Below are 13,353 nucleotides of genomic sequence, written 5' to 3'. Positions count from 1 at the left end.
AGGGCTGTGGGTACCAACTCAGGGTTGTTACGGCAGACGCAATGCAGTAGGAGTGGTAGACAGAGTATTCAAGCTTTCCGTTAAACACAAGCTCGTTATACACTTCGGTAGAAAGTCTATCATCTGTTGCAATCATTCTAGGTTTCAAAACAGAGCATCAATTACCTTACTCTTCTCTCAGCACCCCAACAAGGAAATTACAGTGAGGCAAAACCAGCATTAGAAAACGCATGCAGAGTGACATGCATGACATAACAAAAGGAAATCAACTGTTTAAAAGCTCACAGAGAAACAAACTTAATGTTAATCATGCATTCTGGTCACCGAGTTGTGCTAAGCAGAATTGTACAGGGCATATATGCAGACAAGCTATAAAGACTCAGAAAAGGAAATATGCAGGTGTTTGTATTCAATTGTGAATCTTGATTTTGCTCTTAAATGACCATAGTAGTATTTATAACTACATCAAGTTGGTTTGCTCTGAAAATCTTGTGTAACATATAATAGTTGCTACTGTTTGAGAAGCTCAATCATATAACCACGGGATCTATTACATTTCCTATTTATTATTTATCTCTTTATGTTTCTTAATTTACAACAGATAGTTACGTACATTTCTCACTACAAACCCAGTTAATTTTAATTTTACAAAGCAGTGCTGCCACTAATCATTTGTTTTGCATTTCTTTAGTTACGGGAAAAAGAGAGAAATCACATTTATGATATATCACATTTACAAGCTCCATGATAACTGTTACTGTAGGTATCTGAGACAGCATAGTTGAAAAGGGACTGAGGCAGACTGAAAGATTCTGTAAACATCACTGGAATTCAAGACAATAAGGAAAAAAACCCCCACAATAGGACAAAGAGCAGCCTGCCGATGCAAATACATGATCCAGGGTAGTGTAAACCATTACTGACTGTATCTGAACACACATGCAAAGGTGTAGTTTGTACAGTGGCAGGTAAGTTCTGTTGACACTGAAGTTTAATACAAAAATTCCCTGATATCTTTTCTAAAAACAAGGCTTTATTTAACAGCGTGTAAGCATATTAGTAAACAGGTCTATATGTAAACAATCCGAACAATGTAATGTGTAATTCTGGCAGGAAAATATTTGATTTTTAATGAGGTATATTTTGCTCAGAAGTAGGGCCATGATTACACTTCTAGAGGATAATATCATCTTCTCTCTGAGCTTAAAGTGACAGACTCATGCACAGTCAAAGGAAAATATTACCATACACATAAATCCGATTTTGGTTTATTTTTTTAATGTAAAGGGACTGGTAGAATTACAATTCCAGTAAGAGGTATCTGCTTAATTCAAAAGGCGACTGCTTTAGCAAAGCCTTTCACTCGGGTTCCAGAAGCTTTGTTGTGATTTCTGCAACCCAAAAGTTGTGGTATGTAAACATGTACCCAACGCGGGTAGTATGGAAACACTTGGTAGCAGTGTGTAGCAAGTATGTGTTCAAACGGATAAGCTTTCTTCTGCTCATAGATGAGTGGTGATAGCTAAAATACAGCGCTCGGTTTGGTGCTCTCCACAAACATCACGGTCCAAAGCGTCGCTACTGCTACACCCTCAGCTCTACTTGGAAATGACACAAGTTCATGTCTATGAACTTGGAGGTAAAAAGTTCTCTCATTTAAACAGCTCCAAAAAGTATTCCACCTATATCATGGAGACCCTCTTCCATCCGCATGGATAATGCAGCACCTGAAACTAGCATGTCAAGTATCTAGAGAAATCTTAGGTTCTTTAACACAAATATGAGGCAAACACATTACCACGACAAGGAACAATGAGACCGAAGTATCCACTGTGTTTTACTGTGCAAATACACTGCGCTCTTAAAAACAACCAACTGCAAAGCAACAGGAAGGGTGCTAAGAGCAAGGCCTCCCATCCAGTCTCCAGTGCATATTCTGAATTCCTTCTGTGTGTTATAGCCCTCTCAGCTGAGAGGTAGCAACCGAGTTTCAAACCAAGTACAACAGGTTAACTTCACCCTCCGCAGCAAAGAACGGTTTACAGGAGGCAACGCTTGAAACCAGTGCAGCTATTTTGGAAGAGTGACCGTGCCTCGACAACATCAGCTACAATGGGTTCCTGATGTCAGCCAAGGCTTCTAGATGCTCCCACCATGCAAATTAATAATAAGAGATATAAATTTTACAAAAGAAAGCAGCAATAAAGATAAGAAATTTTGACTATTCATCACATGGTATTTTCCTTCCCTTGAGCTGTGATGCTTGATTCCTCCAGGCTACCTTGAGTTATGAGAACCTATAAAAAACTCTTAATTTGATAGAAACAGTGAATTTTAACTATGATAAAACCTTCTTTTCTCTGTTGAGAAAAAAATCAAGTCATGTGAACATAAAAGATAATATGCATCTCTGGGTTGCAAAATTATCCCAAGGTGAATTTGGTCTAATGGACCAAATTCACTTTCTATTGTAGTTTTAAAAATCCAGTTAAGTCAGTGGAATTAATTGAGCTAGATCCTCTAACACACGACAATCTGACTGCAAATGGATGACATTGCAATAGGTTGACAATAAAGTCTTGAAATAAACTTCCTGTTTTTCTACGAGACATTAGCATCCTTTAAAACACATACAGAGTAAACAAGTTCCTCTGCTTCCCCTTAAGCAGATGCTGTACATTTCAATGGTAACACTGCCTCACAGTATCAGCTTGCTGGTGCTTATGCCATAGGTGGTTTTTTTTAAATGAAATATATATATATATATATGAATGAAAAAATCTTCCAAACACTATTATATGAAGTGTGTTTAAATACGAATTGCATATTTCATAACTTATGTTGCAATTCTTTGTTGTTTTTTGTCTGCATGCTATATTTTTACTGACACCACCATATAAAATCAAAATTATTTGTACCTGAACCACTGGGAAGTACCTGAGGTACACTATGAACAAACTTTCTAAAGGCCAGCAGGTAACAATTCTGAACTTCATTAGAAATTAATGACTCTACGCCCAAGAGTCTAGCAATTCCTTAAATACACTTTTTGAAGACCATGTCTACACTTCCAAAAGTTAGTATCTATGTTTTCTGCCTCTGGGACTAACCCCTACCTATTGTTTTGCTCTGCAGAAGGAGGCTCTGATGGTATCTGGCCAGGCCAGACCAGTTCCCGAGGGAACTGGCACCACACTCGAGGCGTACAGAGGGACCCCTGCGTAGCCGCAAGTTAAGTACCTCCCTGGGCACACGGTGACTCCTGCCCTTCCCGCTGGCTGGCTCTAGCAGGCTCTCTGCTCAGCGTTCAGCGTTGCAAACCGCTCTGGAGGTGTTTGTAGAGGTCCCGTTAATTGCTCTCCAACAGTAGCTACTTCTTTTCACTGGCTGTATGGGACAAGTGACTGCTTCATTCTGCCAGCCCAAATGTCTGTTACTATACACAGCAAAACCTTGGAGTCGACAATTTGGGCTACAACCAAGAGAGAATTATAATAAGGAATATCTGGCAGTCAATACCAAATATCCTCTCCAGTGCTCATTATGACTTGGGCATAGGTGCACACAGCATGCTATCTTGATGGCCTCAGCCACACATGCATGTAACATGCTTCTCGAAGAAGTCTTGTCCGCTATGTCTTTTATGGCTGAAAATAAACTGGAATACAGAAGGATGCTTTTCAATCTGCTCAGAGATCTGAATTTCTTTTTACTGTTGGCACAAAACAGTAACACGCACAAGGACAACTGGGAAAGGCATGAAGGGTATTTGTAAGTGTGCTTCTCTCCCGGGACTATCTCTTAGAGTGTAAAAAGGAGGCAAGACAAATTTTTGGTTTTCTTTCCTTGGAAGTATGATTTCATATATCTTTTGATGTATCAGAGAAGTAAATGCTTCTCACTTAGCTTACCTTTTACTAACCAAAAAAGAGTATTGAGCATATTAGTAAAAAAAATGGAAATCCTGCATACATGGGGCACTACTTTTACTTAAGCATAAGGCATGAAAAAGCAGCTTTATTTTTTTTTCAAGCATAGCTATCATCTTTACTCTTGATGCTCACTAGCTGGAAATGAAGCCTAGTACAACGTTCCACTTCCCAGAAGCATCTGAGACTATCCACCACATACATCATCATTGAACAATCTGGCACTGACATTGAAGTTGACTGTTTACAGTGATCTGAATATTTAGGTAATAATGAAGTCAGTGTTGTAAGATTCTAAGCCTTTTATTGTTTTCCTTGATCCTTTATTCTTGTTCTTCTCATTCTGAGCTCATCACATTTTTCAAGCTTCTGTCAGGGGTTTGCGCTTATCAATGTTAGTAAGTCTTTATTCTTCTGATAGCTTTAGGATCCAGACATCTTCAGCTTTGCTCTCATGTTCTTCATTCCAGTCTGACTTGCTCTGACTCCAGAGCAGACCAAACTAACAAAAGACAATAAAGAACTACCTACAGATAAACTGCAAATTACATATTACCCACCCACAAAATATTATTCATTGATAAATTCTTTTTTCCTTTTATTCTGTTTTCCTCTTCCTTTTAATGTCCGAGAGGCTGACTCTACAGTAGAGCACAGCTACAATGAGCCTGGATCCCTTGAAGCTAGTTTTGCAGTGAAAGACAGTTCAGCAAAACGAGAGGCCTATATTGTCCAAATGCATTGCAATGTACAAATTACCGTTTGGGGTATAGTGAAAAGCTGATTACTCTGAAACTGATTTGAGAAAATAGATTACTTCACTGTAAGAAGAATTCATGTGGTAATATTTCAGTTTTCACTGCTTCTTAAAGAATAATATTTGCCTTCAGTTTTTCCTCCCCTGTGTTGTCTTGGGATCAGAGCTGAGAGCACTCAGAGTTGGCGATCAAATTTTGTTTCTTAAATAAGATGGTCTCTCAATATGGAACAGAATCTAAATAGTTACATGAGAGTGCTGGCATAGTTTTTCTTCCTTGTCAAAGTATTTGGAGAAAAAAAAACTGCTATAGTAGTCTAGATATCTGTCAGCTTTAGATATATGTCAGTAATTAACTTTATCACTTATTAGAATAAAATGCACTGATTAGGAGTTTTTAATCAGTAAAATCCACACATTTACTCCGGGTTAATATTTAAATCTAGTCTGGAAAAACGTAAGTACAGTTTTAAAAGTTAATCATTAGGAAGCTAGATAGGTAATCCTGGCTCATTTAATAATCATTAGCAAGTGTATAAAGATTTCAAGATACAATTCATGGGAACATTTTTTGGAATTCTTACCTTGAATTCCACGTTCTCCTGGTGGCCCTGGCAAACCATCCTTTCCTGGTGGCCCTGGTAGCCCATCTTTTCCTGGGGGCCCTGGTTTTCCATGAGCTTGGGAGGCAAGCATTGCAGCAGGCAGCTTCAGCTGGGATACAAACTGAGCCATCCTTTCTTCATTAACAAAGGACACAAGAAAAAGTGAGTGAGAGATCTGCTAGCAAAATACGTGAAAATAAATAAATAAATCCCAAAGCCCCAGCTAAAGTATGTTTCTGGAAATAAGGTGTTTCATCCTTCTAAACGTCAAGGTATTAAATGCTCCTATAAGTAGTGAGGCCTTCAGTTCCAACTCAGACTCATGTCTGAGTCTTTACTCTTTGAAATAATCTGAACGAATTTGTACTAAAGTTTCTATTACTACTCTCTTTTACTAATGTATTCCAATATTTCAAATGACTTCTGACTTGCGTTCACGGAAGTACCTAAAATACATGAACACAGAATAATTAGTAACACCCCTATGAAGGGCTACCTTATATGTTTGTAACTTATGTTAAGTTGCAAAGTAGAGCTTAAATACTGCAAACAGTTCTTGGAATGTGCTGAAACCCTGAAAACAGTTGTAAAAAACCTGTAAGTTCTCAGCAAACGTTATTAATTGCAGAGATTTCAGCATGAACTGTTCATGCTGGTGGAATAAAGTGCACTTGGTAACATTTCAGTGTTCCTTAGAGGTAGACAAAATAGGTACTAACCTTGAATCTGTCTCATTTATACTGGATTAAAAAACTTAACTAAGTATTCCACAATTTAGCAGGTATTTACTGTGGTGGAGTTTTACGATTTAAGAAAAAAATTAGAGTAAAGAGAAGAGTGGGCATCAAACAAAACATAAGCAAGGTGATAGAAAATAGGCAAAGTGAAACAAAGCCAAAAATAGAAGATCTGTGGGAACACTAGTAAGGTGTAGAAAATGGAATAGCTATAAAGACAAAACCCAATATTCCCCGTAGGCAGGACACCTTTTAATACTTTCTTTTTCTGAGTAGACTAAATACTTGTTACCATTCCATTTGAATGGGAAAAGGAAGTAACTTCAGCCAACAAACTGCTCTTGAAATACATAGTAGGTTGAACTCCTAAGGGGTAGCAGTCTGGGGAAAGGTGAAAATACACAAAATGATAGCCTTGTTATAAAGTGACAAACTGCCTGAACAGTTTAAAAAGTCTCAAGCTTTATACGATTTCTTTTATCCCTAAAAGGTAAAAGGTTTTGTATCGACAAATATTAATGACAAAATAGCTAAGCATACTGCAGACATAAGAAATGCATTTTGCAATGGAAGAGAAGCTACTGTTAAGAGGTGTTCAAGCAGAAGCTTGTTTGAGACACCTACCTGAGTCACAGCTTTTCAACCCTGACTTAAGAAAACACTGGGGAAGAAAAATATTTCCTTTTCAGAGCAAGGACACACCTAAGAAAGCTTACATAGTACAAAGGCTGAATGGCTGAATCTGGTACTTGCTTAAAACTGTGCTAGAAGATGGTGGTCTGCAAGGGGGCTTTGGAGCTCAGCAGGGATGTTTGCTGAAAATGCACAGCAGTTTAGACCTGCATGACTGAAAGCTGTCAAGCCTTTCTCTCACTTAGATAGTCACCCACTAAGTGGCCAAAATAATTAGACATTTCTGTTGTCTCCACTCTAATAAATCTTCATGTCTTAATGATACGTTGTAGATACATATGTATCTGCAATAATACATATATGTATCTACAATGATACATACGTTTGCTATTATGATTTGGAGCAAACTACCTTTTAATGCTAATCTTTTACATAATGAAATACTCTGGTTAACAGATACTATCATTTAGAATTGTTTTAACATAATTATATTAAGTAGACTTCAACAACAGTTAAACATAGCTACAGCAACAAGGCAGCTGCTAAGTCCAATGTAAGTTAGATGACTTGTAAAGAAATGTATATAAAGGCTGTAGGGATGTAAAACATTTAGAACAGAATTTAAGATTTACATTTAGTTGTATAATACTCCATTTTCTTACCTTCAAAAACCTTAAGAACCTCTTGTTTGATATATTTTTTTATTTCTTCAAGTGAAACTGTATCAGCCTGATGAGGAAAAAAAAAGGTGATATGTATCAGAAGAAACATACAGAGGGAACTTTATGATGCTACAAAAATAAAAAAATGCTGAAATTAGCATTAAAAATTTAAAGCTTTCACCAAAAATGAAATATTTTAATATATTTGTGTTATTTACTTAACTGCAAAGGCCACTTTATTGCAAATACATTATAATATTATAAAGATCTCTAATACCACGAAGTGGAAGAGGCACTCCCAACTGCCAAGATGATCAGCATGTTACGTGTATGGAAATTCATTTGCATAAGACAGTAAGGATGTCCAGTGGCACCGCTACGCTTTACTTGCCTTTTGCATAGCATTTGCCAACTTCTCACACCCTCTAGGGACTAACTGCTTCGATGCACAGCCGACTAACTAAAACTGCATCACAGGACCAGTAACTTCACTGGAAAAGTTTTTCAGAGCTTTGCCCTATCTGACTGAGGGTAAAAAGAACCCATAGCATGGATATGTGTCTGTGCGCACATGGATACCTACAACTGACAGGCAGCAATTCATTGTCTTTTTAAATGCTCATTTCCCTTTTATTGAGAATCATTTTTGTCTGCCTCCTTTTCTTTCTCAGTTGCAAAGACTTACACTTTAGCTCTTAAGCTTATGAAAAACTTGAAAATTAACTGTATTGAGTAGCCATATTGATTTGTCAGGAGCTAAAGAAATAAATAATTAAAGTTTATCCATAGCAAATGTTTAAAAAAAAATTAAATATAACTGCTTGATCACCTGGATATATTTTTTCAACCTCTTAACTGAACACTGAAATTATCTCAGAGATATGTTAGTTTTTCTGATACTGTGGTATTGCTTGGTTGAATTTCCACTGCTCAGCACACGCTATCTTCACGTCACCTGAATTCACAGGCAACCAAGGAAAACTTGTATTTACTTACAGGAAACCCTGGGGGTCCTGGTGAACCCGGGGGCCCTTGATGGCCTGGTGATCCTGGATAGCCTCTGTCTCCTGGTGGCCCAATAGGACCCACATCCCCCTTTTCTCCTGATGGGCCAGGTTTCCCTCGTTCGCCCTGTGGACCTTTGTCCCCTGGAATACCCTGATCTCCCTGTGTAAAATAAAAGCAGAAAGAAAACCATTGCACACAGTGGAACAAACTAGGAAAAGTCACCCAAGAATGCTAAAGAGAAAATTCTTCCCTGTTCAGAAATAGATTTTCTGAGTCATGCAGGGAAGCTGATTTTACAGGCTAACCCTTGCCTCTGAAAACACAGCAAGTAAAGTTTTGTCTTCCTACACTTTCAATGTTGAAGTCAATGAGAAAAAAAAAAATAGCTTGACTCTGTAACCCACTTTTCAAGGACAGAACTTGGGCACAGAAAGTTTAGAGCCCTTATACAAGGATCTAGAAATGTCAAATACGGCATAGGTAGAATTTAGGTGCTCAAATTCCCCCAGGCACAAGGCATCAGGCTTTTTTCTGTAGCTTTCCCTGGAAGCCTAGTATTTTATTTCTGCATGTACACAAAATTTCAGTTAGTCAAAGAAACAACAAATACACAAATCCATTTATAACGAGTGAATTCCTTGCAAACAAAATAAATTAAAGGTCGATGTTCTGGCCAGCAACAGCTTCCATCATGGCTGAGATGGCATTTAAATTTGTTTTATTTGTGAGGAATTAAATGTTTTATAGTGACTTAATGTATTAGCTATTAGTTCACTGAACTACAGCTGTGGAGCAGAATGCCGCAAGTCACACGTTCAGATTGTTAATAAACAGCTGGCAGTTCTTAAGGGTCACTGACTGCCCTTGCTGCATCACTTAAGCTAATGTTAGGCTCCACCATAAGCAGCAAACAGCACCAAGAATTGGCTACATCATTACTAGATAAATCCAGAATCTACTTTTATGAGGGGTGAATGAATGTAATTAATTACATTCTTAATCTACAGCAAGTGCTGGTAAACTGTATTCAGATAGTGTAGTTATATTCTTGTCATATTTACATGACATGGAAAGATTGAAAAAGAAAGAAAGAAAGGTAAGGATGCAAATAAGAGGTTGTATAACATTTTTTATCACCTATTTGTCCTCCAATCTGTATGATTTCCAGTGAGGTAGAGCTCATTACTGACTAAGCTTCACTACAAAGACCACTGTAACTTGTGATGTTTTATTGCATTAACTGAAACCATAATGCATTCCCAATTGGAGTTTAAATTGCCCTCGGTAAGAGTCCAGAGGCTCTGAACTCTGAAAGTCTACCACAAGAAAAAAATCCAAGTGTCAAAATCTGAGACCTCATCATCTCACACCTATAATTTTAACCTCTGTGGTGGGTTGACCTTGGCTGCCTGCCAGGTACCCACCCAGCCGCTCTCTCACTCCCCCTCCTCAACAAGACAGGGGAAGAAAATGAGATGAAAAGCTTGTGAGTCAAGATATAGACAGGGAGATCACTCACCAATTACTGTCAGGGGAAAACAGACTGAACTTGGGGAAGATTAATTTAATTTACTGTGAATTAATAACAGAGCAGGTTGGTGAGACATTCCCCTCGACCCACCCCCTTTCTTCCCAGGCTCAACTTCACTCCTCACTCTTCTACTTCCTGCTGTCAAGTGGTGCAGGGGGATGGGGAATAGGGGTTGCAGTCAGTCCTTAACACTTTGTCTCTGCTGCTCCTTCCTTCTCACATTCTTCTCCTGCTCCAGCATGGGGTCCTTCCCATGGGATACAGTCCTTCATGAACTGCTCCAGCGTGAGTCCTTCCCACAGGCTGCAGTTCTTCAGGAATGGACTGCTCCAGTGTGGGTCTCCCATGGGACACAGTTCCTGCCTGAAAACCTGCTCCAGTGTGGGCTCTCCATGGGCTGCAGATTCCTTCAGGGCATATCCACCTGCTCCAGCATGGGGTCCTTCACGAGCTGCAGGATGAATATCTGCTCCACCGTTAACCTCCACAGACTGCAGGGGAACAGCCTGCTTCACCATGATCTTCTCCACAGGCTGCAGGGGAATCTCTGCTCCGGCACCTGGAGCGCCTCCTTCCCTCCTTCTTCACTGACCTTGGTGTCTGCAGAGCTGTTTCTCTCACGTTTTCTCACTCCCCTCTCCCAGCTGTTGCGCAGCATTTTTTACCCTTCCTATCACACAGGCAGTGATAGTCCATTCATGGGCTCAGCTTTGGCCAGCAGCAGGTCTGCCTTGGAGCCAGCTGGAATTGGCTCTGTCTCACATGGGGGCAGCTCCTGTCGTCTTCTCACAGAGGCCACCCCTGCAGCCCCCCTGTTACCAAAACCTTGCCACGTAAACTCAATACAACCTGCCAAAACTGCTAACGTGATCACATAGTCAGGGAAGTCAGCGTGACATGGAAACAATCTCAGTGTGATTACGTTTATTATGTTTCTCTTAAAAGACCTATCCTGACAATTCTGCAGACGTCTGATTTCCAGTTTTAGTTTCTGGGCATTAATACTTTGGGCAAAACTCTAAATATGCAGCATATGAATGATTTCCAACAAACACACAGCTAATTTAGCTATTCAGTAGAAAAAAGACAAGATATGATGTGATATACAAAAGACACCTGCAACCCTTGTCAAAGACTCAAATTTTCAACAGCTGACGGGAGCAGGAAAGGGAGCGTATGTGCCTTGGGTGAACTGGAAGAGTAATGTTCTAATGGAAGAGGCGTACCTTTTCAGGTTTCTATAAATTTTAAGATTTATAGGAAAAAGTGTTCTGTCCTGCATACAGCTATTGTTTCAGAACATGTATTGCAACACCTTGAGAAATTCAGGGCAAAGGAAGGATTCTGACTGAGAAGCAGAACTTCTGTAGTCTGCAGTGAAGAGGCTCTTTCCTGGCCTTAAAGTTTTTGCATCCAACCTCCATCTCCTACTTCACACATAGCAACCTGAAACATTATAAAATTGAAGAACAACAATTGTTCTACCATATGTTATTGCAAAACTTGAAAGAGGTATAGCCTTTAACATAATTTTTAGTTTAGTCACTTTTTTGAAGATTGAAGTCCAGCACAGGAAGCCACTGAACACACCATTTTGTCTGACAGTGCTTTCAAATGAGACCATACACACATGCATGCACCCACATATATAAAAAAAGCTTACTACGGATTACTATAGTAGAAGATGATTACTAGACTTACAAGAAGCCTTCATTAAAAATGTATTTAAGGCATAAATATACATATGTAGTTTCTCAGGTTTATAATCCTGCAGAGTAGGTATGGATAGCTATTCTATCAGAAATAAAGAAAAATGCAAGTTTCTCTAAGACCCTGGTGCTATGGCAGTGTGAAGCTGATCCTGGAATTGCTTTTCTTCTAAATGATTCTCATTTTACAGGCTGCCAATGTGTAGGAGGCAGATCAAATACTACAGCCAGTTTTCAAACAAGCATTTTTTTAACGGCCCACAGTGTTTTCTTTGTGTTTGGAAGAAGGTCCTTGTAAAAATTCATAAAACTAGGTCATATCTTCCTTCAGATTCCTCTTTAAACCCTCCTTCACTATGAATTGTACAAAAACCAGGGTAGGACATTTGCGTTTTGCGATCTCTGCCTACGGTGCTGATTTATTCAGTCCTCCTCCTTTCCAGTGTTCTCCCATCTCGTGCTTTTAATCTTGTACTAAATTCTGTGCAGAAGTAGCTATTGTTTTGCCTGGGTTTCTACATGCTCTAGTCCAGCGGGCTTACCAGTCTGTGATCAAGGTATACAGATAATAGCAATAAATGAGCCAGCCACCAGTACTTTAATCTGTTGTTGAAATGACTTGAAAGGCGTATTTCTGATTGGTATAAACCACATGTTTTCAACTGGTTTGTCACTCAGTTTATAAAGTAGTAGTAACAGCAGGTTTTAGTCACTCAATGGATGTATAAGATTATTTCAGTCCAGGTGACTTCTTCCTTCTTAAAACAGATTCTACAAGGATATACTTATATTAGACATGAAACCCTCAAGAGTTTAATTCTGTCCTTCCAATTTTGGTGCTTCTCTTTTCTGTAATTGCAGCAGCTGACCTCAAACTGAAGGAGTACGCTGTACAGCAGTAATAATAATGGCTGCAAGAAAACCTTGACTTTTTGTTATTTTCTGTAATCATTGCAATCTCTCTCACAGATGCAGGTCTAATACCTGATCCAGAGGAAAAAAAAAATCAACTCCAACTCCCCAACATCTCTTATCTGAGATGCAGACTTTCGCTGTGTATTTTGCTGTTATTTCTTAGGCAGATCTCCCCTTGTTTTCAACGAACCTTTTATTTTCCTGAAGAATTATAAGGAACAACTGACACCTTTCTGAAAACTGTATTCAGATACTGCATTGGGCATATTTATAACTTTCCTGTTATAAAAGGTTGTGAGAGATTTTGATTATCACTTGAGACAAAAATACTTCTGGAAATTGATTTATTTTTTAACATGTATCTATATATTTCTTTTATTTCTATACATATGTGTTTGTGTATATATATTTATTTATTTTATTCTGTACAGAGAGAGCTAGATCATGACATGTTTGCCAGTGATCCCAGAAGTGATAGCAGATTCAGGCATCTGTGACCTCGCTGAAAGCAAGCATATATCCATATTTACATCTATAGCTACATGTACATGTGTGTATGTACGTACTCTGTCACCGATGAGACTGGAATAAATACACCCTCTTCTCTTACCCTGAAGCTTCCCAAGTTTCACTCTGATGAAGCAAGCTAAGGCTGTGGCTCTGTCTCTCACATACTTTTTCAACATCCTCCTCCCTGTCAGTATGTTTCAAGGTCATGCACTTACAGGTCCAGCCTCCTCTTCTGGTTGTATGTGTACACTACTATTTGCAGGGCATTCAGACAGGTTGACACTGAGAAGGTCAAGGTTGAGCAGTGCAATGCAGTACACAGTAGGTGGTACAATAAGAAGGTTCTTACATTTTATC

At 38.9% G+C, this 13,353-nt stretch overlaps 1 protein-coding gene across 1 annotated transcript in view; it reads right to left on the bottom strand.

Annotated features, from left to right (window-relative positions):
* COL19A1 (collagen type XIX alpha 1 chain) overlaps window positions 1-13,353 on the bottom strand; it is a 211,131-nt gene that overhangs the window by 1,818 nt on the left and 195,960 nt on the right. Inside the window, exons 47-49 of the mRNA XM_075145288.1 lie at window positions 8,320-8,490; window positions 7,324-7,390; window positions 5,271-5,426 (exon numbers count right to left, since the gene is read on the bottom strand). Of these exons, the coding sequence (XP_075001389.1) occupies window positions 5,271-5,426; window positions 7,324-7,390; window positions 8,320-8,490 (394 nt within the window). The remainder of the gene's footprint in view (window positions 1-5,270; window positions 5,427-7,323; window positions 7,391-8,319; window positions 8,491-13,353) is intronic.

Source organism: Calonectris borealis, chromosome 3, assembly GCF_964195595.1.
Source record: "Calonectris borealis chromosome 3, bCalBor7.hap1.2, whole genome shotgun sequence".
In the NCBI taxonomy this organism is placed as follows: Eukaryota; Metazoa; Chordata; class Aves; order Procellariiformes; family Procellariidae; genus Calonectris; species Calonectris borealis.
The sequence above is the reverse complement of the archived record's forward strand: the minus strand, read 5'-3'. Positions and strand labels throughout refer to the sequence as shown.